We start from the raw sequence: 25,682 nt of genomic DNA on the forward strand, positions 1-25,682 counted from the left end.
TCAATACTCTGTAATGGCCTATACCCTATAATTTCCTATATGAAAAAAGACACTGTAATTTCCAATATGGAAAAAGAATCTTAAAGAAAAAAGACTGGATATATGTATTCACTTTGCTGTTCACTTGAAACTAACACAACATTGTAAATTTACCATACTCCAATAAAAATTTTCAAACAAATACAAAGCTTGGCTTCACTAACAATGAAAGCACTGAGAACAAACAAATACAATGCTTTTGCTTTGGCAAAAAAATTAAAAAACACTCACATTATAAAATATTTGGAAAAGGTTTAAGAATCTATATTCTGATATACCAGTGGTGGAAATGAAAACTGCTACTATCTTTTGACAGGAAATTTTAAAGTTGGTATCAAAATTTTTAAATGTGCAAACTTTACTTCTAGAACTATCCTGTATGATAATCACAAAAATCTGTGTTATACAGTACATAATGATTCTACCTTTGTTTAAAAAATAAAATCTCATTATATCCATATATTTATTTATAGTACATGCAGAAAAAGTATGAAAGACTATACACCAAACTAGTAATAGTGGTTATATTTAGGGAATGGGATTAGAGAAAAAGTAAGCGGGAATGGGTCTTTTTATTTTCTATACTTTATTATTACCTATAGAAATGTTTAATGATTTTGTGTTACAACTTTAGAATTCTAAAAAAACAGATTCTTCTAAAGAAATAAAATCAAAGTCCAGAAGAAAAACAAGTATTAAAACACAAAGCAAAGTCAATACAAGTATATCTTACTACTTCCTACAGTCACTATCAGTACTATTACCCAAATTCCTTTTGTAGACACTTCGAAAGATCAGATTTCCTACACGTTGGGAGACCATGAGGCTAAATAATTAAGAAAGTAGTATAAGTAGAAGTGGTGTGAATCTCTTCTAGGCAGAACACTAAAAGACCTTCTTATACTTTACTTCTGGCAACCAGCAACTTTCAAGATGGTGGCCCTCCATCAACCCAGATCTCTGAATGATGAGCAGAATACCCCTTCCAGTCTTCAATGGATAGACAGCATGAGTAAGAAATAACCACTGCTGTTTTATAATAACCTAAATTATCCAACTGATACAATTCCATAACTAGAATTTAATCTTTTTCAGTTACTGAATTTAACCTATTTTCATTAACAGGATGATGTAAAGTAAAAAACTTATTAGCTGCTTAATGTACAAATCTAAACTGACTTACTATAAATCTAAGAGTACTGCCTTGTTCTTGAAAGGCCTTAGCAAGAACGAGTAAAACTGAATTTCTCATAAACCTATTGGACAAAATAATAATTCCTAGAGAAGTGCTGGATAAGTGGAAAAAGTTGGTGCTAAAGTGAAAATGAAAGTTGCTCAGTCATATCTGACTCTTTATGACCCTATGGACAGTAGCCCACCAGACTCCTCTGTCCATGGCATTCTCCAGGAAAGAATACTGGAGTGGATTGCCATTCCCTTCCCTAGGGGAATTTCCTGACCCAGGAACTGAACCTAGTTCTCCCACATTGCAGGCAGATTCTTTACCATTTGAGCCACCAGGGGTGCTAAAGACTAAAGTGAATTCATAGTTTAACATTCTTGATAAAATTTCATCAAGTAAACACACCGGTTTAGCCAAAGAAACAAATAATTAAATATTCCAGAAAGTTTTCTCCCACCAAAAACTGTATCAATAGTAAAATAATAAATTCATGTATTGACATCATTTGACTGTTCTTAATCTTGCCTTTCTTGTCACCATAATATGGCCCTTTGTGTGGTTCAGCTCAGTTCAGTCACTCAGTCGGGTCCGACTCTCCGCGACCCCATGAATCACAGCACGCCAGGCCTCCCTGTCCATCACCAACTCCCGGAGTTCACTCAAACTCATGTCCATCGAGTCGGTGATGCCATCCAGCCATCTCATTCTCGGTCATCCCTGTCTCCTCCCGACCCCAACCTTTCCCAGCATCAGAGTCTTCCAGTGAGTCAACTTGTCGCATGAGGTGGCCAAAGTATTGTAGTTTCAGCTTTAGCATAAGTCCTTCCAATGAACACCCAGGATTGATCTCCTTTAGAATGGACTGGTTGGATCTCTTTGCAGTCCAAGGGACTCTCAAGAGTCTTCTCCAACACCACAGTTCAAAAGCATCCACTCTTCGGCAATCAGCTTTCTTCACAGTCCAACTCTCACATCCATACATGACCACGGGAAAAACCATAGCCTTGACTAGACGGATCTTGGTTGGCAAAGTAATGTCTCTGCTTTTTAATATACTATCAAGGTTGGTCATAACTTTCCTTCCAAGGAGTAAGCATCTTTTAATTTCATGGCTGCAATCAGCATCTGCAGTGATTTTGGAGCCCAAAAAAATAAAGTCTGACACTGTTTCCACTGTTTTTCCATCTATTTCCCATGAAGTAATGGGACCAGATGCCATGATCTTTGTTTTCTGAATGTTGAGCTTCAAGCCAACGTTTTCACTCTCCTCTTTCACTTTCATCAAGAGGCTTTTGAGTTCCTCTTCACTTTCTGCCATAAGGGTGGTGTCATCTGCATATCTGAGGTTATTGATATTTCTCCCGGCAATCTTGATTCCAGCATGTGCTTCTTCCAGCCCAGTGTTCCTCATGATGTACTCTGCATATAAGTTAAAGAAGCAAGATGACAATATACAGCCTTGACATACTCCTTTTCCTATTTGGAACCAGTCTGTTGTTCCATGTCCAGTTCTGACTGTTGCTTCCTGACCTGCATACAGGTTTCTCAAGAGGCAGGTCAGGTGGTCTGGGATTCCCATCTCTTTCAGAATTTTCCACAGTTTATTGTGATCCACACAAAGGCTTTGGCATAGTCAATGAAGCAGAAATAGATGTTTTTCTGGAACTCTCTTGCTTTCTCCATGATCCAGCGGATGTTGGCAATTTGATCTCTGGTGCCTCTGCCTTTTCTAAAACCTGCTTGAACATCTGGGAGTTCACGGTTCACATATTGCTGAAGCCTGGCTTGGAGAATTTTAAGCATGACTTTACTAGCGTGTGAGATGAGTGCAATTGTGCGGTAGTTTGAGCATTCTTTGGCATTGCCTTTCTTTGGGATTGGAATGAAGACTGACCTTTTCCAGTCCTGTGCCTACTGCTGAGTTTTCCAAATTTGCTGGCATATTGAGTGCAGCACTTTCACAGCATCATCTTTCAAGATTTGAAATAGCTCAAGTGGAATCCCATCACCTCCACTAGCTTTGTTCGCAGTGATGCTTTCTAAGGCCCACTTAACTTCACATTCCAAGATGTCTGGCTCTAGGTCAGTGATCACGTTATCGTGACTATCTTGGTGGTGAAGATCTTTTTTGTACAGTTCTTCTGTGTATTCTTGCTACCTCTTCTTAATATCTTCTGCTTCTGTTAGGTCCATACCATTTCTGTCCTTTATCGAGCCCATCTTTGCATGAAATGTTCCTTGGAATCTCATTTTCTTGAAGAGATCTCTTGTTTTTCCTATTCTGTTGTTTTCCTCTATTTCTTTGCATTGATCCCTGAGGAAGGCTTTCTTATCTCTCCTTGCTATTCTTTGGAACTCTGCATTCAGATGCTTATATCTTCCCTTTTCTCCTTTGCTTTTCGCTTCTCTTCTTTTCACAGCTATTTGTAAGGCCTCCTCAGACAGCCATTTTGCTTTTTTTCATTTCTTTTCCATGGGGATGGTCTTGGTCCCTGTCTCCTGTACAATGTCACGAACCTCCGTCCAGAGTTCACCAGGCACTCTGTCTATTAGATCTAGTCCCTTAAATCTATTTCTCACTTCCACTGTATAATCATAAGGGATTTGATTTAGGTCATATCTGAATGGTCTAGTGGTTTTCCCTACTTTCTTCAATTTCAGTCTGAATTTGGCAATAAGGAGTTCATGATCTGAGCCACAGTCAGCTCCTGGTCTTGTTTTTGCTAACTGTATACAGCTTCTCCATCTTTGGCTGCAAAGAATATAATCAATTTGATTTCGCTGTTGACCATCTGGTGATAACTAGATATAAAAAGTTACTCTTCACACTAGACTGGCCCTTAGGGGTTCTAATCACTAACAACAGATGGAAACACTGAAAATTTATCCTCAACCAAATATTTTATCATCATTCTTCTGATCTAACTGGTTTTCCTTTCCAAAACTTAAAACTTTGACTCTTCAATGAACATTTTTATTACCCACCAATATCTAAATGCTATATAACCAAAACCTAAAATATCTGCTGTCATTTATAATAAAATAAATCATAACTAAGAAACAGTTTAGACAAGGCATTATTTCTGAATTATTTTAAAATGCCAAAAAGATTTTCAGATGCTTAAAATATTCCAAGTATTTTATACCTTTAGGCTAACACTGTATCTATTGTATTAATGCTGTGCTTTGGAGGTATAAAGGACTTTACTCATCTATGAAATCAGGAAAAGAATAGTAGTGATCAGTCTAGTTTGAGATTGATGAGATAATACAGTAAATATGTAAGGCATTTAACTGATATATTAAAGGCTTAAGAAATATTCATGTGGGGAAAAAAAAGACTTGCCTGGCAGTCCACTAGTCCTCCTATTTACCCCAAACATCCAATTCCATGTAAAACTATTATAGCCAATACCTCTGTCACAGTTTTATCATGTTCCGTAATTCCTTTTTTTTCTTGGTTGCACCAGGCCTTTGATGCTGCAAGCAGGCTTTTTCTAATTGTGGTGAGCAGGGGCTACTCTCTAGTTACAGTGCACAGGCTTTCTCACTGCAGTGGCTTCTCTTGTTGCAGAGCATGTGGGCTCAGTAGTTGTGGCACGCAGGCTTAGTGCCCCGGCATGTAGAATTTTCCCGGAGCAAGGATCAAACCGGTGTCCCCTGCATTGGCAGGTAGATTCTTAACCAGAGTACCAAAAGGGAAATCCGAATGTTTCATAATTCCTCCATCAAGTCCACGGTCAACACATTTCAGGTAAGAAAGATTATACAAATTTTGCATTATAGCTTGATAATCTGTGCAATGCAGCTTCAGTGTTTCTTAATATGCTCAGGGCAAGGTTAATGGACAGTGTTGGACACCAGGACTCTAGGTATATACGTAAACTTTTACCTATCTCTGTTGGTAATAATTGCCCTTACATATTATTGCTATGTAATTTGACATATCATATAGACTCTTAAAGTCATATCATACCATAGTAGAAAAATGTACTTTATATCTACCAGTTCCTTACATAGAATTTCTTTAAAAAGAATTTATTGGGACTTCCTTGATGGCCCAGTGGTTAAGACTCCATGCTCCCAATGCAGAGGGCATGGGTGTGATCCTAGTATAGGAATTCCACATGCCGAATGGTGTGGCCAAAAAAGAAAAAGAAAAAAAGAGTTGACTGAGTAGATAGCATAGTATTTTAAAGAAACAGGATACTGGGCCCCTAATTTAAAGATGAAAGGACTGCCCTTTGTATAAATAAAATGTACTAGACTTTGAATACACCCTGAGAAAAATATTCAACATATATGAAGAGTCAATGAGAATATATTCAACAAGCTTCAGGAAAAAAGCAGGTTTCAAGGTACAATTTTATGTGTTTGTACTGTGTATACAGGGTACAGTATGACTTTAAAATCTATGTATGAAAAAGCGCTTAAAAAGAAATCAAAGTATTAAGATTCTTACATCCAAATAAATATGATTATGAATTTAAAAATTGTCTTTCTTATTTATTGTATTTGTATAAATAAGCATGTACATTTTTCATAAACTTATTTTTGAACAACTTTGTTTTACAGAAAAACTGCAAATATATAGGTTTTTCTATATACCACTCACCCAGTCCCCACTATTATTAAAATCTTATATTAATATGGTATATTTGTTACAACTAAGAAACCAACAATATTACATTCAGTTCAGTTCGGTCGCTCAGTCGTATCCGACTCTTTGTGACCCCATAAATCACAGCACACCAGGCATCCCTGTCCATCACCATCTCCCGGAGTTCACTCAAACTCATGTCCATCGAGTCGGTGATGCCATCCAGCCATCTCATTCTCTGTCGTCCCCTTCTCCTCCCGCCCCCAATCCCTCCCAGCATCAAAGTCTTTTCCAGTGAGTCAACTCATCGCATGACGTGGCCAAAGTATTGGAGCTTCAGCTTTAGCATCAGTGCTTCCAATGAACACCCAGGATTGATCTCCTTGCAGTACAAGGGACTCTCAAGAGTCTTCTCCAGCACCACAGTTCAAAAGCATCAATTCTTCGGCGATCAGCTTTCTACACAGTCCAACTCTCTCACATCCATACATGACCACTGGAAAAACCATTGCCTTGACTAGACAGACCTTTGTTGGCAAAGTAATGTCTCTGCTTTTTAATATGCTGTCTAGGTTGGTCATAACTTTCCTTCCAAGGAGTAAGCGTCTTTTAATTTCATGGCTGCAATCAGTATCTGCAGTGATTTTGGAGCCCAAAAAAATAAAGTCTGACACTGTTTCCACTGTTTCCCCAACTATTTCCCATGAAGTGATGGGACCAGATGCCATGATCTTTGTTTTTTGAATGTTGAGCTTCAAGCCAACCTTTTCACTCTCCTCTTTCACTTTCATCTTCACTTTCTGCCATAAGGGTGGTGTCATCTGCATATCTGAGGTTACTGATATTTCTCCCGGCAATCTTGATTCCAGTTTGTGCTTCTTCCAGCCCAGTGTTCCTCATGATGTACTCTGCATATAAGTTAAATAAGCAGGGTGACAATATACAACCTTGACGTACTCCTTTTCCTATTTGGAACCAATCTGTTGTTCCATGTACAATTCTGACTGTTGCTTCCTGAATTACCATATGATCTAACAATTACACCCACAGATACATATGTATAGGGGCTTCCTTCACAGCTCAGTCGGTAAAGAGTCTGCCTGTAATGCAGGAAACACAGGTGTGATTCCTGGGACAGGAAGATCCCCTGGAGAAGGAAATGGCAACCCACTCCAGTATTCTTGGCTGGAGAATCCCATGGACAGAGGAGCCTGGCAGGCTACAGTCCATGGGGTCGCAAGAGTCAGACACAACTGGCGACTACACTACTATATATATATATATGTACAGGTATTGAAAGCAGGGACTAGAACATATACTTGTTCACCAGTATTCATTGCATTCATTGCCCATAAACAGTCAAAAGGTGAAAACAACTCAAGTTTATCAACAGATGAATGAACACATACAATGAAATGTTTTTCAGCCTTAAAATGCAATGGACTTCTGACACATTCTGCAACAAGTATAAACCCTGAAAACATTATGTTAAGCAAAATAAGCCAGTAACAAAAGGACTAATATTGTATGATTACATGAAATATCTAGAGTAGGCAAAAATCGCAGAGACAGAAAATAAATTAGAGGTTACCAGGGGCTGGGAGGAGGAGGGAACTGGGACTATTGCTTAATGATAACAGAGTTTCTGTTTGGGGTTACGAAAATGTTTTGGTGATAGCTGTACACACTCCGAATGTAATTAATACCACAAAATTGTACAGCTTAAAATGGTGGAAATGGCAAATTTTGTTATATATATATAATATATATGTATTTTTTAACCATAATTTTTATAGTTAATAACACAATATACCCAAAGCTGATGCTGGGAATGATTGAGGGCAGAAGGAGAAGAGGGCATCAGAGGATGAGAAAGCTGGATGGCACCACCAATGCAATGGACATGAATGTGGGCAAACGTCAGGAGATGGTGAGGGACAGAGAGGCAGTCCATGGGGTCACAAAGAGTTGGACACGACTGGGTGACTAAACACCACCACCCGAAAGAACTGAACTGTACACGTCAAATGGGTAAATAATATGGTACAGGAATTATATCCAATAAAGCTGTTAGAAACAACTTACTAACCTAAAATTAAAATGGCGTTAATTAAATATCACTAGTTTAGCATTATGATAACTGAGTAAAAGCTGAGCCAAAACTGACCATGGCATAATTTATTTTAAAATTAAAATGAAAGTCAAGATTGTAGAGAAGTCTAACCTTCTTAATTAAACGTTTATCTATTAAAAGTTATATTCTAAGGTTTATCCAACTCTAAAATTCTAAGATTTCAACTATTTAAAAAGCACTCTTTGAAGCTTCCCTGGTGGCTCATTGGTAAAAAAAAAATTTTTTTAAATCCACCTGCCAATGCAGGAGACACAGGTTTGATCTTTGGTCCAGGAAGATCCCACAAGCATTGAAGCAACTAAGCCCATGCACCACAACTACTTTGTCTGTGCTCTAGAACTCAGCAGCAGCAACAACTGAGACCACGAAATTCAACTACTGAAGCCAGCTCGCCCCAAAGCCTGTCCTCCACAAGAGAAGCCACCATCATGTGAAGCCCACACCACACACCTGCAGCTAGACAAATGCGTGCAGTAACAAAAACCTAGTGCAACCAAAAAATAAATAAAAAGCACTCTTTAGATATAGACTATGTTTTTGGAGCCACACAGCTTGTGGGATCTTAGTTCCTAGACAACAGATTGAACCCCTGCCCTTAGCTTTTAAGGCAGAGTCCTAACCACTGCACCACCAGTGAATTCCCTAAAGAGACCCTCTTTACACCACTTTTGTGGTCCTAATTCAACACAGAAAAGATACAAAATGCATCTGCAAAAAAATTTATTTTTTCTTCAAAGTAGTACCTTCACAATTTCAGAATACTCCAGTTTCCCCTAACCTAAATGAACTCCTTATTGCCAAATTCAGACTGAAATTGAAGAAAGTAGGGAAAACCACTAGACCATTCAGATATGACCTAAATCAAATCCCTTATGATTATACAGTGGAAGTGAGAAATAGATTTAAGGGACTAGATCTAATAGACAGAGTGCCTGATGAACTCTGGACGGAGGTTCGTGACATTGTACAGGAGACAGGGACCAAGACCATCCCCATGGAAAAGAAATGAAAAAAAGCAAAATGGCTGTCTGAGGAGGCCTTACAAATAGCTGTGAAAAGAAGAGAAGCGAAAAGCAAAGGAGAAAAGGGAAGATATAAGCATCTGAATGCAGAGTTCCAAAGAATAGCAAGGAGAGATAAGAAAGCCTTCCTCAGGGATCAATGCAAAGAAATAGAGGAAAACAACAGAATAGGAAAAACAAGAGATCTCTTCAAGAAAATGAGATTCCAAGGAACATTTCATGCAAAGATGGGCTCGATAAAGGACAGAAATGGTATGGACCTAACAGAAGCAGAAGATATTAAAAAGAGGTAGCAAGAATACACAGAAGAACTGTACAAAAAAGATCTTCACCACCAAGATAGTCACGATAACGTGATCACTGACCTAGAGCCAGACATCTTGGAATGTGAAGTTAAGTGGGCCTTAGAAAGCATCACTGCGAACAAAGCTAGTGGAGGTGATGGGATTCCACTTGAGCTATTTCAAATCTTGAAAGATGATGCTGTGAAAGTGCTGCACTCAATATGCCAGCATTTGGAAAACTCAGCAGTAGGCACAGGACTGGAAAAGGTCAGTCTTCATTCCAATCCCAAAGAAAGGCAATGCCAAAGAATGCTCAAACTACCGCACAATTGCACTCATCTCACACGCTAATGAAGTCATGCTCAAAATTCTCCAAGCCAGGCTTCAGCAATACGTGAACCGTGAACTCCCAGATGTTCAAGCAGGTTTTAGAAAAGGCAGAGGCACCAGAGATCAAATTGCCAACATCCGCTGGATCATGGAGAAAGCAAGAGAGTTCCAGAAAAACATCTATTTCTGCTTCATTGACTATGTGGATCACAATAAACTGTGGAAAATTCTGAAAGAGATGGGAATCCCAGACCACCTGACCTGCCTCGAGAAACCTGTATGCAAGTCAGGAAGCAACAGTCAGAACTGTACATGGAACAACAGACTGGTTCCAAATAGGAAAAGGAGTACGTCAAGGCTGTATATTGTCACCTTGCTTATTTAACTTATATGCAGAGTACATCATGAGGAACGCTGGGCTGGAAGAAGCACATGCTGGAATCAAGATTGCCAGGAGAAATATCAATAACCTCAGATATGCAGATGACACCACCCTTATGGCAGAAAGTGAAGAGGAACTCAAAAGCCTCTTGATGAAAGTGAAAGAGGAGAGTGAAAAGGTTGGCTTGAAGCTCAACATTCAAAAAACAAAGATCATGGCAGCTGGTCCTATCACTTCATGGGAAATGGAAAAACAGTGGAAACAGTGTCAGACTTTATTTTTTTGGGCTCCAAAATCACTGTAGATGCTGACTGCAGCCATGAAATTAAAAGATGCTTTCTCCTTGGAAGCGTATGACCAACCTTGATAGTATATTAAACAGCAGAGACATTACTTTGCCAACTAAGGTCCGTCTAGTCAAGGGTATGGTTTTTCCCGTGGTCATGTATGGATGTGAGAGTTGGACTGTGAAGAAAGCTGATCACCGAAGAACTGATGCTTTTGAACTGTGGTGTTGGAGAAGACTCTTGAGAGTCCCTTGGACTGCAAGGAGATCCAACCAGTCCATTCTAAAGGAGATCAATCCTGGGTGTTCATTGGAAGGACTGATGATAAAGCTGAAACTCCAATACTTTGGCCACCTCATGCGACGAGTTGACTCACTGGAAAAGACTCTGATGCTGGGAAAGGTTGGGGTCGGGAGGAGACAGGGACGACCGAGAATGAGATGGCTGGATGGCATCACCGACTCGATGGACATGAGTTTGAGTGAACTCCGGGAGTTGGTGATGGACAGGGAGGCCTGGCGTGCTGTGATTCATGGGGTCGCGGAGAGTCAGACACCACTGAGCGACTGAACTGAAAAGTACCATATACTCCATAATTACCAAATGTATCATTCAAAGTGCTACACACTTACTAGTAACTAAGCATAACACTGGCTTTTCTCATATCATAAGCATAAAAAAAAGGAGGCCAACCTCCTTGCTTTACAGGTAAGGATGAAAGTGAAAGTGTTAGTGCCTCAGTTTGGTAGATTCAGTGACCCCGTGGACTATTGCCCGCCAGACTTCTCTATCCATGGATTTCTCCAGGCAAGAATACTGGAGAGTATAGCCATTCCTTTCTTCAGGGGATCATCCCGACCTAGGGATTGAACCCAGGTCTCCTGCGTTAGAGCCAGATTCTTTACCATCTGAGCCACCAGGGAAGCCCCCACAAGTGAGGATATTGAGACCAAAAGAGGTGATGTGCCAAAGTAAACAGCCAGGGACTACCATGGTGGTCCAGTGGCTGAGACTCCACACACTCAATGCAGGAGGTCCAAGTCTGATCCCTGATCAGGGACCTAGATCCCACATGCCCCAATTAAAGAGTTCTCAGGTCGAAATTAAAGATCCTACATGTTGTAATGAACACTGGAGATCGAGTGTGCCACAACTAAGACCCCGTGCAGCCACATAAATAAATAAAACAAAGTGAACAGTCAACAATACCACTACAATACCACTAAGAAGGAATTCAAGGTTTTCTAGTTTCCAATTCTGGTTGCCTATTTGATTTAGAAATCATCTCTTTTCAAGGATAATTAAAGCCTGGGAGAGGAGCAATAAGAGAAAAGTATACTCAACACAATCTAAGGGAGATTTAAAACACACACACAACCATTTACAAGGGGAAGTGAAGATGGAGAAGATATAGAATAGAGGAAAAGGAAAGTCACTAGTCAAAAGAGGAGAGTTGCAAGCAAAGAGTGATCAAACTACCAAATTCAGTAGAAAAGTCAAAGAGAACAAGACTGAAAAGTGACTGGATTTGGCAATTAGGAAATCACTGCTCACCTAACATACAGTGTGGGGTCAGGAGGGCAAGTAAAGAGTTAAGGATAGGGAAATAAAGAAGTGTTCACTGCTCTTTCTTTAAGAAGATTAGCAGAGAAGATAAATATAAAAGGAGAGTTCTCTGGCAGTCCAATGGTTAGGATTCCAAGTTTTCAGTGGTTGGGAAGCTAAGATTCTGCAGAGTGCAAACTCACCAAGGAAAAATTTTAAAGTGTGGATCAGCTAGAAGACACACAAGAACACAGTCTCTTCTCCTATATAGGAGAATATCTACAGGAATTTCTCATCCTGAAAGATAGGCAGAGAGAGAAAATAATACAACGCTAAAGGGTTTACAAGATAGCAAAATACCTACCCATGCTTACAACAGCATGGGATTGAATTCCCTTTCAAAAAGTGATATAGTTTATGGCATGAGACAGTTGGGAGAAGGGAAGCAGCATTTCTTATTTTTCTTTGAATCCACCAACATTTAGAAAAGAACTGCTGCTGCTGCCAGGTCACTTCAGTCGTGTCCAACTCTGTGCGACCCCATAGACGGCAGCCTACCAGGCTCCCCCATCCCTGGGATTCTCCAGTTAAGAACACTGGAGTGGGTTGCCATTTCCTTCTCCAAGGCATGAAAGTGAAAAGTGAAAGTGAAGTCGCTCAGTCGTGTCCAACTCTTTGCGACCCTGTGGACTGCAGCCCATCAGGCTCCTCCATCCATGGGATTTTCCAGGCAAGAGTACTAGAGTGGGTTGCCATTGCCTTCTCCGTAGAAAAGAACTATGCACTAATAAATATTTGTTAGCTGGACATTTTAGTTCTCCTTCTGAAAGTCCTTTATCCATCCTATTAATGTCCCCATACCCTTCTAGCTATTCCCATGAGTGCATATTAGAATAGAAACTGGATCTAACATAAAACAATTCCAGTCAAAGAATTACTGTATTGCAATTAAAAGCAAGCAATAAATGTTGTGTTCCAGTATTCCTAATGAGGTAATGTATTCCAAAATGTTCATATCATTTATTTACAGGCTTATTTCTAACCTTACATAGACTACATATATATGTATTGTTGTAATCTTAACTGTCATATCCATCTCACAGACCAAACAAAAGTTTAAAAAAAACAAAGTCAAGTTAAGTCTATTGCACTCAAATGTCTATCAAAGTCACCTTTTAGAAAGCAATTAAAAAACTATTTATTTAACTAGAAGGGGGAAATACTTTGCTAATATGAGTCTCTTCAGCATGTGTAAGTGCTTCGCAAGACGGTCAAATCTCATGGATTTCTAGATACTATATTTATTTTCTTCATATTCACCTATACTTATTTCCTTCCAGAATATATCAATCAAATATTTCTTCTTTGGTAGACATAATTTAATATATGCAATTTATCCACCTGGAGGTCTCCATGTATTACTAATTTATAACTGAAACCAAAACAATGTTATATTAATATATTCTAGTTTAGCTTATCACTAGTTCTTTTTTCTAAACTTCATCAACAGTTCTTATCTAAATTTACTAGGAAAAAAACCACTTCTTTTTTCCTTTTTGGCAGAGGGAAAATAAAAATAAAAAGGCCCAAATAAAAGTACAAACTAAATAAACATAATACGAGGTGAATAAAACACTTAAATAACATATCATCCTTAAGACTAAGAATAATCAATAAAAAAAAATTGTGCAGATATTAAGAAAAACGTTTTGGGTAGTTACTGAGAGCATAAAAATAAGAAAAGTTTGGTTATCAGTACTGACTGACTAGAAGGTCCAGAATAGGTTACAAAAAATAAGAACATAAATAAAGCAAAACCTCAGAAAAAAATCTTAGATCCAGTAGTTCTCAAACTTTTAAGGTATATAAATTTACTTGGGGGAAATCTGTTTAAATTGCATATTCTTAAAACTCAATGTCACTCAATGCCACTCAATATTAAGTGGGTCTGGATTGGTGTCCAGGAATCTGCATTTCAAACATAATCTTGTCCAATTCCATAATACTGCAACTGAGAATACTATGTTAAATAATCTATTTATCCAGAATCACACAGAATGCAAGTTTCCTTAACTCAAGACAGTACTCTTCCTAGTACACCAGTTAAACTATTTGTAGTTAAAAGGCCGGAGACAAAGAAAGAATAAGTTACTAATATATAATCTACTGTATTGAGCAATTTTAGAATTCTTTTTTATTATTAATTCATTTAGTAACTCTTAAATTCTTGTATGTGCCTAGCAATATGCTATACTACAAAACAACTTAAAATATGAACCCTGTCCTCTAGAGGTAATTATCAACTAGGAGAACAAGTGAAGTAAAGTGAAGTCAAAAGTTGCTCAGTCATGTCAGACTCTTTGCAATTCCATGGACTATATAGTCCATGGAATTCTCCAGGCCAGAATACTGGAGTGGGTAGCCTTTCCTTTCTCCAGGGGATCTTCCCAATCCAGGGATTGAACCCAGGTCTCCCGCACTGCAGGCGGATTCTTTACCAGCTGAGTCACAAGGGAAGCCCTATGAGGACAAGGCAAATACACAAAACTAATCATCAAAAGCAAGGCAATACATGAGTAAGCACCAAAATAAGTGGTATGGCACTACCCTAAAGCAATCTACAGACTTAATGAGATCCTTATCAAATTACCCATGATATTTTTCACAGAACTAAAAAGAATAATCCTAAAATTTATAAAGAATGATAAAAGTAATCCTGAAGAAAAAGAAAAAAAATGGAGGCATAACCTTCCCAGACTTCAAACAATACTACAAAGCTACAGTAATTAAAACAGCATGGTACTGGCACAAAAACAGACATATAGATCAATGGAACATAAGGAGAGCCCAGAAATAAACCCACATACCTACAGTCATTAATCTCTGAGAATGGAGGCAAGAATACAACAGAGAAAAAGACAGTTTCTTCAGTATGTGGTGTTAGGAGAGCTAGACAACTGAATGTAAACCACTGTAGTTAGAACACTCCCTCACATTACAAAAAAATAACCTCAAAATGGCTTAAAGACTTAAAATATAAGACATGACACCATAAAATTCCTAGAAGAGAACATGCATAAAACATTCTCTGACATAAATCCTAACAATGCTTTCTTAGGTCAGTCTCCCCAGGCAAAAGAAATAAAAACGAAAATAGGGACTTCCCTGGTAAACTAGTGATTAAGACTCTTCACTTGTACTCTAGGGCATGTGGGTTCAATCCCCGGTCAGGGAATTAAGATCCCACATGTTATGGCCAAAAAAATAAATAAAAGCAAAACTGGGATCTAATCAAACTTAGAAGCTTTTGCACAGCAAAGGAAACCATAAACAAAATAAAAAGACAAACTAAGAACTGGAAGGAAATATCTGCAAATAATATGACCAATAAGGACTTAATTTTCAAAATATATAAACAGTTCATGTAACTCAATAGCAACAACAAAAAAACAAATTAAAAAAATTAAAAAATGGGCAGAAGACCTAAACAAACATACAGATGGCCAATAGGCACATGAAAAGATGTTCAACTTTACTAATTATTATTGCTGCTGCTAAGTCACTTCAGTCATGTCCGACTCTGCGATTCCATAGACGGCAGCTCACCAGGCTCCCCCATCCCTGGGATTCTCCAGGCAAGAACACTGGAGTGGGTTGCCATTTCCTTCTCCAATGCATGAAAGTGAAAAGTGAAAGTGAAGTTGCTCAGTCATGTCTGACTCTTCAGGACCCCATGGACTGCAGCCTACCAGGACCCTCCGCCCATGGGATTTTCCAAGCAAGAGTATTGGAGTTGGCTGCCATTGCCTTCTCCGTTACTAATTACTGCTGCTGCTGCTACTAAGTCACGTCAGTCATGTCCAACTCTGTGCGACCCCATAGACAGCAGCCCACCAGGCTCCGCCGTCCCTGGGATTCTCCAGGCAAGAACACTGGAGTGGGTTGCCATTTCCTCCTCCAATGTGTGAAAGTGAAAAGTGAAAGTGAAGTCACTCAGTCATGTCCAACTAGTAGCGACCCCATGGACTACAGCCTACCAGGCTCCTCTGTCCATGCAATTTTCTAGGCAAGAGTACTGGAGTGGCTTGCCATTGCCTTCTCCGTTACTAATTACTAGAGAAATGCAAATCAAAAGCTACAATGAGGTATCATCTCACACCAGTCAAAATAGGCATCACTAAAAAAAACATAAAAATAAATGCTAGAAAGCGTGTGGAGAAAAGGGAACTCTCCTATACTGCTGGTGGGAATATAAATTGGTGCACCCACTAATGAAAACAATATGGCGGTTCCTTAAAAACTAGAGTTGCCATATGATCCAGTAAATTCCATTTCTGGGAATATATCCAGAGAAAACTATAATTTGAAAAGATACACGCACCCCAATGATCACAGCAGCACTATTTACAATAGCCAAGACATGGAAGTAACCTAAATGTCCATCAACAAACTAATAGATAAAGAAGATATGGTATATACACAAATGAAATACTACTCGGTAATATAAAAGAATGAAATAATGCCATTTGCAGCAACATGGATGGACCTAGAGATTATCATACTAAACGAAGTTTAAGTCAGAAAGACAAATACCATATGATATCACTTGCATATGGACCCTAAAATAGGATACAAATGAATTTATTTACAAAACAGAAAGATTCATAGCCTGAGAGAACCAAAGAGAAAGGCAGTGTGGGAGAGATAAATTAGGAGTTTGGCATTAGCAGATACATATTACTACATATAAAATATATAAGCAACAAGGTCCAACTGTATAGCACAGGGAACTATATTCCGTATTCTATAATAAAGCATAATGGGAAAGAATATGAAATATGTACAACTGAATTACTTTGCTGTACATCAGAAATTAACATAACACTGTAAGTCAACTATACTTCAATTTTTTTAAAAAAGTGATATGGCCAGTTATAAAATTAACTGATTTACACTGACTTCATTCTGTACCTTTTGTAATTAAAACTTACCCATCAGAGAACAATAATCAATTTTTTCTCTTTCACAGTTAAGAAAGTTGGCCTTTAATGTAGTAAAGCTGGAATAAACTCTCTCCGTATATTTTACACACACACACCAACACCCACTCCAATAATACCACCACAACCCATGTGCCATGATAGTTTTGTAGACAACGTGTGTGTTGCTGAAGAGATGTATGGAAAACTGAAACCTAGTCAAGTAAACTATTTCAAATGCAGGAATAATCAATCAGTTGACACCGATGAGGCAGAATCAGCTAACACGGGTGCCAACTGAGCCATGGACACAACTGAGCCAGACAAGGAGAGAGGATTAAGAAGGGATGTAGGCCTCCTAAACTCCTTTGGGTCCTGGAGAACCTTCCAGGTTTGGATCCCAAAAATGAGACCATTCGAAATACCACGGACTCCCTGCCCTCCGAGGCCAACGAAGATGGCAGGAAGAACAAGAAGGATGAAAACAAGAACAAAGACTGGAGAAAAAAAAGAGTAGCTAATTCTGCTTCCTCATATGGTGGAGAAGGACACACAGTTAGATCTGTTATTCGTAACCATTACAACCTAAATGAGCAGCTTGGCGACTTAAATAAAAAAAATTTTTAACAGAAGCTGACTCTTATATAAGTATTGCATTATATCGCATTCTTTTATTAAGACTTTATTTACAAACCAAACAAGCATGTATTTTCTATAAATTCTAATTTCTGCATGCCAACTGTTCTTAGAATTAAGGATCCAAGAACTAGATAGAATAAGTGGGAAAGAGGGACCCAAAAGAAATAGGATTTATCCATGACCCCATAGAGGGATGTGATGTCAATCTTCCAGTGTTATTTTACCGTTCAGCTGCACCATTTGCACCTGTCTAGTTACATCATTGCATCTGTACATCCCAAATTCACACAGGCCCTGTCTAGCTACCTTACAGTTAATGAAACTGCACTAACCACTCCAATATTAGGCAAAGTTTTACACATTTAGAACCATGACATTTGCATAACAAGTGCTGTACCAAGATCCTATCAAGAGTCCCAGCTTCTTTTCAAAGGTTAATCTGAAGACACTAACTCTATCTCATGTTCCCAATTAGACTGAGAAGTTGTTGCCTTCATTAACATGGTAGGTAAGGGTGCAGGTTGTAATTTTAGCTCCACAATTTACTGTGTGGTGAGTTATTTACTTCACTTGGGGCTTCCCAAGTGGCTCAGATGGTAAAGAATCTGTCTGCAGTGCAGGAGACCCTGGTTCTATCCCTGGGTGGGGAAGATCCCCTGGAGAAGGACATGACAACCCACTCCAGTCTTCTTTCCTGGAGAATTCCACAGACAAAGGAGCCCGGTGGGCTAAAGTCTACGGGGATGCAGAGTACTTCACTCTCTATAAAAGGAGCATAACTGAACCTGGAGTAAAGAACTGTCATGAGGATCAAATGAGAAAATGCATGTAAGGCTACTAGAACAGTTCCTGGCACATGGCCAGCACTCAGTAAAAACTGTTGTTATTATTATTATTGTTACAGATCTGAAATCCAACTTCACAAATTTTAGCATTTGGTAATTAGTAATACTGAAGAAAAAAGATGAATTTAAACAGTGATTAATCTATCCCTTTTAAGGACCAGTATTCTAGTATTTCATTTACCAAACAGAAATCATATTTTTTTAAGTCAATTGATCTTTCTCTTAATCAGTTCTAATCACAAAATAATAATTCTGTCAACTGTAAATTAGAATCTGTGTTGTAGAAAAGTCAAGAATAACCAACACTGAAAAGTGTATGCAGAGATTTCTGCTCTTAGATTGACTGCTTAAACTTAAGGCCTTTTACTGTCTTCATATTTTACAGGGACCAAATACATGGCTGATTACTAAAGACTTTAAAGAGGTAACACAATATAAAGTAATCTAGAGAAAAATAATTCACTTTTCCCCAAAAGGAATTGTGATGATTAGTAATATTGAAATATCAGTGTTAAATTCAGAAGTTCATATTAACACAACTATCATAAACATAATAGACATCAATCAACAATATCGAAAGCACAAAAGTTCAACACTTTTTTCAGTTTTCCAAATGGAAATATGAAATCTCCATATCTAACACAAGAAATGAGAAATTTACTGAATGTGAAAATATGCAGTTTTTAAATGGAAATATGCAATCTCTGTATCTAACACAGCATTGAGAAATTTATTGAATGCGAAAATTATACTTAATAAGAAAAAATAACTGGAAAGGTGTTACGTTGTCCTCTAGTTATTTCTAAATGTATAATCTATCTGGCCACCCTAAACCCAATTTAAGAATTATATGCATAATTCACTCCCTAAAATTTCTAAAAGCAAATCACCAAAAGACTGCTTGAAAAGTAACTGCAAACAAAACGAGATTTTTTCCTAAAGGTGTCTGAGCACTAAGAACAAAATATCCTAAAGAAAGGATTTCCCTTTAAGCTTCAGTAAAATGTCAAAAGAACTTTCAGGACTCAAATCTCCTGGAAGTCTTGATGTGAGGTCAAAGTTGCCTCAATGACAGGAAAGCCAATAGAAAGCCAGATGACTAAACGAAAACTTACCGAAAATACTTCTAAGCCGAAAAGTAATTCCAAGAGTATACAAAATATGTATACTCCAAATTGAAAATATGAAAACTACTAATATACTTCAAAACAAAATAACGATAATAACGATTAACAGTAGTATACAATGTATTAAGAATCTCTCAGTTCTGCTTTCCTCAACATTTTGTAGAATAATCAAAGTACCAGGAATTCTCAAAGAGTGATCTACATCTAAAAATAAGCTTCAAGTGTGTGTTCTACAGTGGATGTCCTTTCTACTTACAGCCAACTCTGCTTCTTTATATTGAAAAAAAAATCTAAAGATCTTCTAATAGGCACTGTTCACTGGTGATTAAAATATTATTTTTAATCCCTGCATTACCTCACAGCTAAAAATGTCAAGATACCACACCCTACTTGTCTTTCTACCCCCCCGCCCCGGTCGGGGAGAGTGGGGGTGGGGAATACGAGGTGTGGGGATTTGAAACTCCACGAAAACGTGAAAGGTTAGTTCTCCGGGAGGACCGGGAAAGGCGCGCAGGTCCGGGGCGATCAGGGGACGCGCGGCGAAGGGCGAGCGCAGGCCTCGGCCTCTGCGGGCTCCCTCACCGCCAGCCGCAGGGAAGTGGCCCGGACGCGCCACCCGGGGCGACTCACCGGCCGCAGCGCTGACCAGCAGGACGGTCCACAGCAGCGAGGGCACCCGCCGGGGCCGCCGCGGCGACGAAGTCATCCCTGGGTCAGCCGAGGAGAGCAGAGAAAAAGAAAGACGGAAAGTGAATACCAGCGGAGAAACGCGGCCGGGAGGCTAGTCGACGGACTTCTCCGGCCCGTATTACAATGCAGTTTGAAAGGATAAATGGCAGATGAGAGGACCGAGCGGCAGAGTTTTCATTCCGCTGCACAAATTCCCTTCATTTCTCTCCCTCGCGGCTGGGGGTGTTCATTCGCCCAGGACTGGGTGCCTTGGCGCCCCAAACTGAAGGCATGTCCGTGGGGAGAAGCACGGAGACGAGAAAAAAAAAAAAAGCCCCGCAGTTATTTCCCCCGTAGTTTCACGATATCGAAGAAATATCCAGGTCTGGGAGAAAACATATCCAGGGTGCCGAAGGGCGGACAGCGGGGATTTGGGGGGCGCCGAGGATCAGAACAAGTTCCCGGCTGCCGGGAAGGGAGAAGCCGGACGGCCGGCGGCGGCGCCCGGCGACCCGAGGCGCATCGCCTGTGCTCCGGGAGGGCAAGAATCCTTTTAAGTTTCGCTTCGGTGCTTCCCTCACTCCGATCTTGAGCACAGCAAATCCTCCTCCTCGACTGGATCGAAAAAGGTGCCTGCCTCCATGGACAAACCCACCGCCTTCACGCCTTCGCGGAACAATCCTGAGAGGGTTGGGTAGGTCCCGGCCGGAGGGCTGAGGGGCGGTGGGAAGCGGGGGAGGGGAGGGGTCGGCAGGCTGCCCTTTCTAGCCCTCCCGGGTGCGCTCCTCGCTCTTTCTCTTTTTTATTGGTGCCGCTCCATCTTGCCTGAGGTAAATTCCACCGTAAAAGCTTCGTCTTCTCCCTTCAAGGGCTCCTGTGAGCGAATCACAACCCCCTCCCCAGAGGAAGCCGCCGCCGCCGCCACCTCGTTTCCCGCAGCTCTAGGCTCCGGGCGGAGCTCGGGTGTCGCGGGCCGAGGGCGGGGGGCGGCGGGAGGGCGGATGTAGGTGGCTAGGGAGGGGGGTGGGCAGCGAGGCGGCGAGACACCCCGCGCCCCTCCGGGAAGCACTTCCAGAGGCTCCGAGCAGACCAGACACAAAGGGGGGAGTCGCCGCAGCTGCCAGTCTGCGGCGCTCCCGGTCACCGGAGTCGCCCCGCCTCCGCCGCCGCCTCCGCCTCCTCCTCAGTCTCCAGCTCTTCCCAGCCCTGTCTGTCTCGGGCCTGTGGTGCAGCGCGGGCGGCGGCGGCGGCGCGACGAGGCCCGCTCTGCGCCTGCGCGCTCGCGGCCCCGCCCGGCCCCGCCCCTCGCTCCCGGGCTAGCCGAGGCTGACTCCCGGGCTCTCGCGCTGCGAGTCTCCCCCCAGCCTCGGAGAGCAGGGCGGGGCTGGCCGCCCGCGATGGGCAGCAATGGCCTTTCTCCTTGACGCTCACATACCTTCTAGACGGGCACGCGTGGGATTTGTGTGCTTAAGAGAGGGCAGCCGCGTCTATTGTCCAGCCTTTGGCAAACTCTTCCAAGCTCGGTGATTAAGCGTCTGACTCCTCTGGGACTCCTGTAGTAAAAGCCTGGAGGGGCAGAACTACCCTCTTTGTTTCCTGGGGCCGGCGCCTGCCTCTCCGTAGCTCAAAGAATCGGGACGGACCCGCCTTTCCCAGAACCAGAGACTTTGGCCTCCTCGGGCTACCCTCACTGACTCAAACAAAAGCCGGAATTGGAAAGACCACCCCTGTATTGATTTTTTTTTGCTCTAATCGGTGGCCTGCTTCCCTCAAGTACCCATTACCGGAACCCTTCTTGGCTAACAGGAATATTGAACATTCGAAAGGATGCAAAGCTAGAAAGAACTCATTCTTTTACAATTCTGTTCGCTGTCCTGCTGTCTGTGCATATTTCTCTATGCAGCGAGGTTTCCACTTCGAGGGTGGGCCTTTATTCACAAAGGCTGGGAGCCTTGGAAGCCCCTAAGGCATTTGAAAGGAAATTTGCGGTGAGGAGTAGCATCTCAGGGTGAAGAGTGGGGTCGAGTCTACGCACCCAAGGGAAAAAGCAGGTCTTGCTGGTATCTAAGCCTCCTTTGAATCTGGCTCGGATCTGTTTAGCAGGTTTTTTTGAATTGCAAAACCCCAAGCAACCAGGATTGTGGAAGGGAATTCTCCCCCCGCCCTGCAGCTTCTACACACTCCTGCAGGATCTGGTCGACTTGGGTGGGATTTTGCTAGGCGAGGAGGGAGAAGGTGACGTGCGTGGCGCCATGATCGGAAGTCTGGGTTTAATTCTTAGCTGCTAGGTGGAAAATCTGCGTGGGAGGGCGATCTTAGAGGTGAATTCTAGCCTTCCCTTCTCCTACTAAGCAGAAGGGTTATTCTGAAGGCTGGTTTTACTGGTCTTTCATTGTAGCTAAGGGGCAGTTCCAAAGATACCTTCAAATATACACTCCTGAAGTCCTAATCTTTGCTTGCTTATTCAAGTCCCCTTTTATCTCTTTATCTGAACTTGATGTAAATAAATCTGCACATTCCTTACACTAGTTGGTGTTATCATACTAAGTATCTTATATAATTAGGGGTTGTGGTAATCCCAGCTCAGAATTCTCAGACCCTTTTTAGTGGAAATATTTTTATACTGTTTACCCTTAAGACAGAGAGGTTTTTTTGTGGTAAAATCCTTTAAACAGAGAAGAAAAAAAAAAGGAGCATATGCTTTGATTCACTATGGTGTGTGTGTGCGCACGCGCGGCTTTCCAGGGTCTCAGTGCTAAAGAATCTGCCTGCCAATGCAGGAGAGGAGGGTTTGATCCCTGGGTCGGGAAGATCCTCTGGAGGAGGAAAATGGCAACCCAACCCAGTATTCTTGCATGGAAAATTCCATGGACAGAGGAGCCTGGTGGCCTACAGTCCATGGAGTAGCAAAGAATCAGACACAGCTGAGCGCACACACCATATATGTGTGTATGTATATTTGTGTAAATGTGTGTGTGTGTGTATATATATCTATAGCCCAAAGACCCAAAATTGTTTTACCATTTGATTTTCAAGAAATAAATAAGATTGAGCACTCAGAGTAATAGGAATTAAGTACATCAGAGGTGTAGACAGTGGTAGTATACTGTTTTACTTTCTCAAATTAGGATTAAGTATTTGATTAATCTTTATTTGCATAAAAATTCCCCTAAGAAACAGTGAACCCTTATATATATTATAAATGTATAATAAGTTATATAGAAAAGAAGAAAGAGTCCTAGGAAATTTACATGAAAAAATTATGCCACCAACTTGATATGAATAATTAGTAGATAACTAGATATACAACCCCCTTCTCTTTTCTGTTGTTCCTTGTAATATCTCAGTTGGGACATGGCTGTTCACTCATGAGAAATAACATCAGAGAAGAATTAGAACTTGGCAATCAATCTGTTCAAAAAGGCAAGACATACAATACAAGTCGAACTCAGGCGAGAATAAGATACTGGCAGGGCAGGAAAGTTTGTTATCTGTACTAGTTAGGATAAACTGGGTTATAACAAATAGCAGCTTATTACAACAAAATTTAGTTCTCACACATGTTACATGTTTGATACAAGTGGTTAGGAAGCCTATCACAAATGTGGTTCACTGGAAACCAAACCACTGAAACTGAGATTTGCACATAAGAGGTTTTGGGTAATGCTCTCAGAACAATCTCTGAAGACTGCAGGTTACAAGATCGGGCAGAGGGAGAAGTTGTCAGCATAGTTACCACTGAGGCTTCAGCCAGTTGTACAGAGAGCTCTGGCACTAACATGGCCCTTCAACATTGTCACAAATTGAGGCAAGGGGCTAGGTCTTTATACCCTCACATCACCCCATCATTGGATATGGGCTGCACCCAGGGAAGAGAGGTGCTCCTTGGGTGAGAGGGCTGTCTTTATCCAAAAGCAACACCTCCAGAGAGGGACACAGCTGAGGACACAGCCACCAATATTTCCAGCAGTTGGGAGAGATGGTGTTTCAATTCTAAATGGTGAATCTTGGAGTTCAGTACAACATCCACTACATGGACTCTGCTCATTGTAATCACTGAAGTCCCCAGACTGGTGGAGGCTTCACTGAGATACGGGCTTTCAGGATTACCACAATAGGGATCATAAAATTTAACTGCTAGTTTACAGTGTCTTGTATTAGTCATTAAAATGCTTCCTCCCAGAAGCAATATGCTTCACTTCCACTCATGTATTATTGGCCAAAGAAGTCACGTGGCTAAACCTAACTTCAAGAGAAAAGGGAAATGTAATGCTATCCAACATGACTAGAGAGAAGAGAACAAGAAAATCTGTGAACAACTCTAGTAACTATCATGGTGTCTAAGGGGAAGTTAATCCTCGGACCTCTAATCAAAAGCCCAACAAGTAGTATAGCAGGGTTTTCTAACATATGAGAAAAACTCTGGGGTAAGAAACTGGAAAATGAAGGGAGCAACATGGACATTCAGGTGGACAGACCAAGATATATCTCTTCATGGATTATATGTTTCCTCTGAGGTGGAAGACTTGCAAAAGCAAAGTAAGGCCCTGGGTTTAGGAGGGGCCTGGGAGGACTAAGCAGATTATTAGAACTAGGATCGGAATAAGGACAGAAACCCTATTATGCTCTATGAGAACTAGTAGGAGTTACCTGGGCTCAGAGATACTGAATACTTTTAAGAACAAACTTTATCATCATAAAGCAGTGGTGTCAAAGAAAAATAGAAGAAAAACTCTGAACTCTAGAATTAAAAAAATACAGATGCCCAGAAGTTAGCATTGAAACAACCTTCAGGGTCCAGTTCAGTTCAGTTCAGTTGCTCAGTCATGTCTGACTCTTTGTGACCCCATGAATCACAGCACACCAGGCCTCCCTGTCCAGTAACAGAAGGCAACTTAAAGCTGCTTAGACACTTTAAGATTTAATCTTTAGGATATAACTGAGCAATATGCAACATGGCACTGTCTCCTATTATAAGACTAAGTTTTAGTTCTGGGGAGAGGGGAAAACCCAGATGTGAAATATGAAGAAAATCAAATTGGAGATTGACCTCCACTCTCACCCCAACATGCTCTGGATCTAAAAGCAAACTTAAGTCTCTCTCTTTCTGAAACAAGCAAAGCTTTAAAAATAAAACAAACACAAAAATTTAGTGTTTGGAACACAGATCTATTGCCCCATCTCTTTCCTACTCTTTTTATATAACTTTTGAAATATTAGCCTAGCTTCTGGGGTAACCCTTCCCTGTAAGTACAAAATAAAATCATCTGAACCTCCCATCCTGAGTGACTCACAGCAGGAGAACCCAGCCTCTCCCTAAGTATGTGAAAGATCCCAAACCTGGAATGGAAGGCTTATGTTTTCCATAGATTTATCGGATTTGGCCTGAACTTCTCTAGTAACACCTTGTAAGAGCTTTTTCTTGCAGATGTCAGACACTGAGCTCTGCTTTCCTCCAAGGAGTACCAACAGGACCCTTTCTTTATTTCCTAAGCTACTCTAAAATATGGTTAAAATTTTTACTAAGACTTAAAATTTTTTTGAAGTTTAACATAATAAAGGAAATCTTCGAATATCAGATATCCTGGTTCCCTGTAGTCTTTGAAACACACCAATA

General features: G+C 40.7%; 1 protein-coding gene and 1 pseudogene across 2 annotated transcripts in view; one reads left to right on the forward strand and one right to left on the reverse strand.

Moving 5' to 3' along the window:
- Window positions 1-21,182, reverse strand: part of BMPR2 (bone morphogenetic protein receptor type 2) — a 159,291-nt gene extending 138,109 nt beyond the window's left edge. Inside the window, exon 1 of the mRNA XM_055397814.2 lies at window positions 20,027-21,182. Within this exon, the coding sequence (XP_055253789.1) occupies window positions 20,027-20,102 (76 nt within the window). The 5' untranslated portion in view covers window positions 20,103-21,182. The remainder of the gene's footprint in view (window positions 1-20,026) is intronic.
- Window positions 20,622-25,682, forward strand: part of LOC148778527 (non-histone chromosomal protein HMG-14 pseudogene) — a 42,203-nt pseudogene continuing 37,142 nt past the window's right edge. The window contains exon 1 of the transcript XR_016035366.1: window positions 20,622-20,759. The product of XR_016035366.1 is annotated as a non-histone chromosomal protein HMG-14 pseudogene (transcript). The remainder of the gene's footprint in view (window positions 20,760-25,682) is intronic.

The sequence above is a fragment of the Moschus berezovskii genome, chromosome 2, assembly GCF_049115385.1.
Source record: "Moschus berezovskii isolate FMDL1 chromosome 2, NW_MosBer_1.0, whole genome shotgun sequence".
Taxonomy (NCBI): Eukaryota; Metazoa; Chordata; class Mammalia; order Artiodactyla; family Moschidae; genus Moschus; species Moschus berezovskii.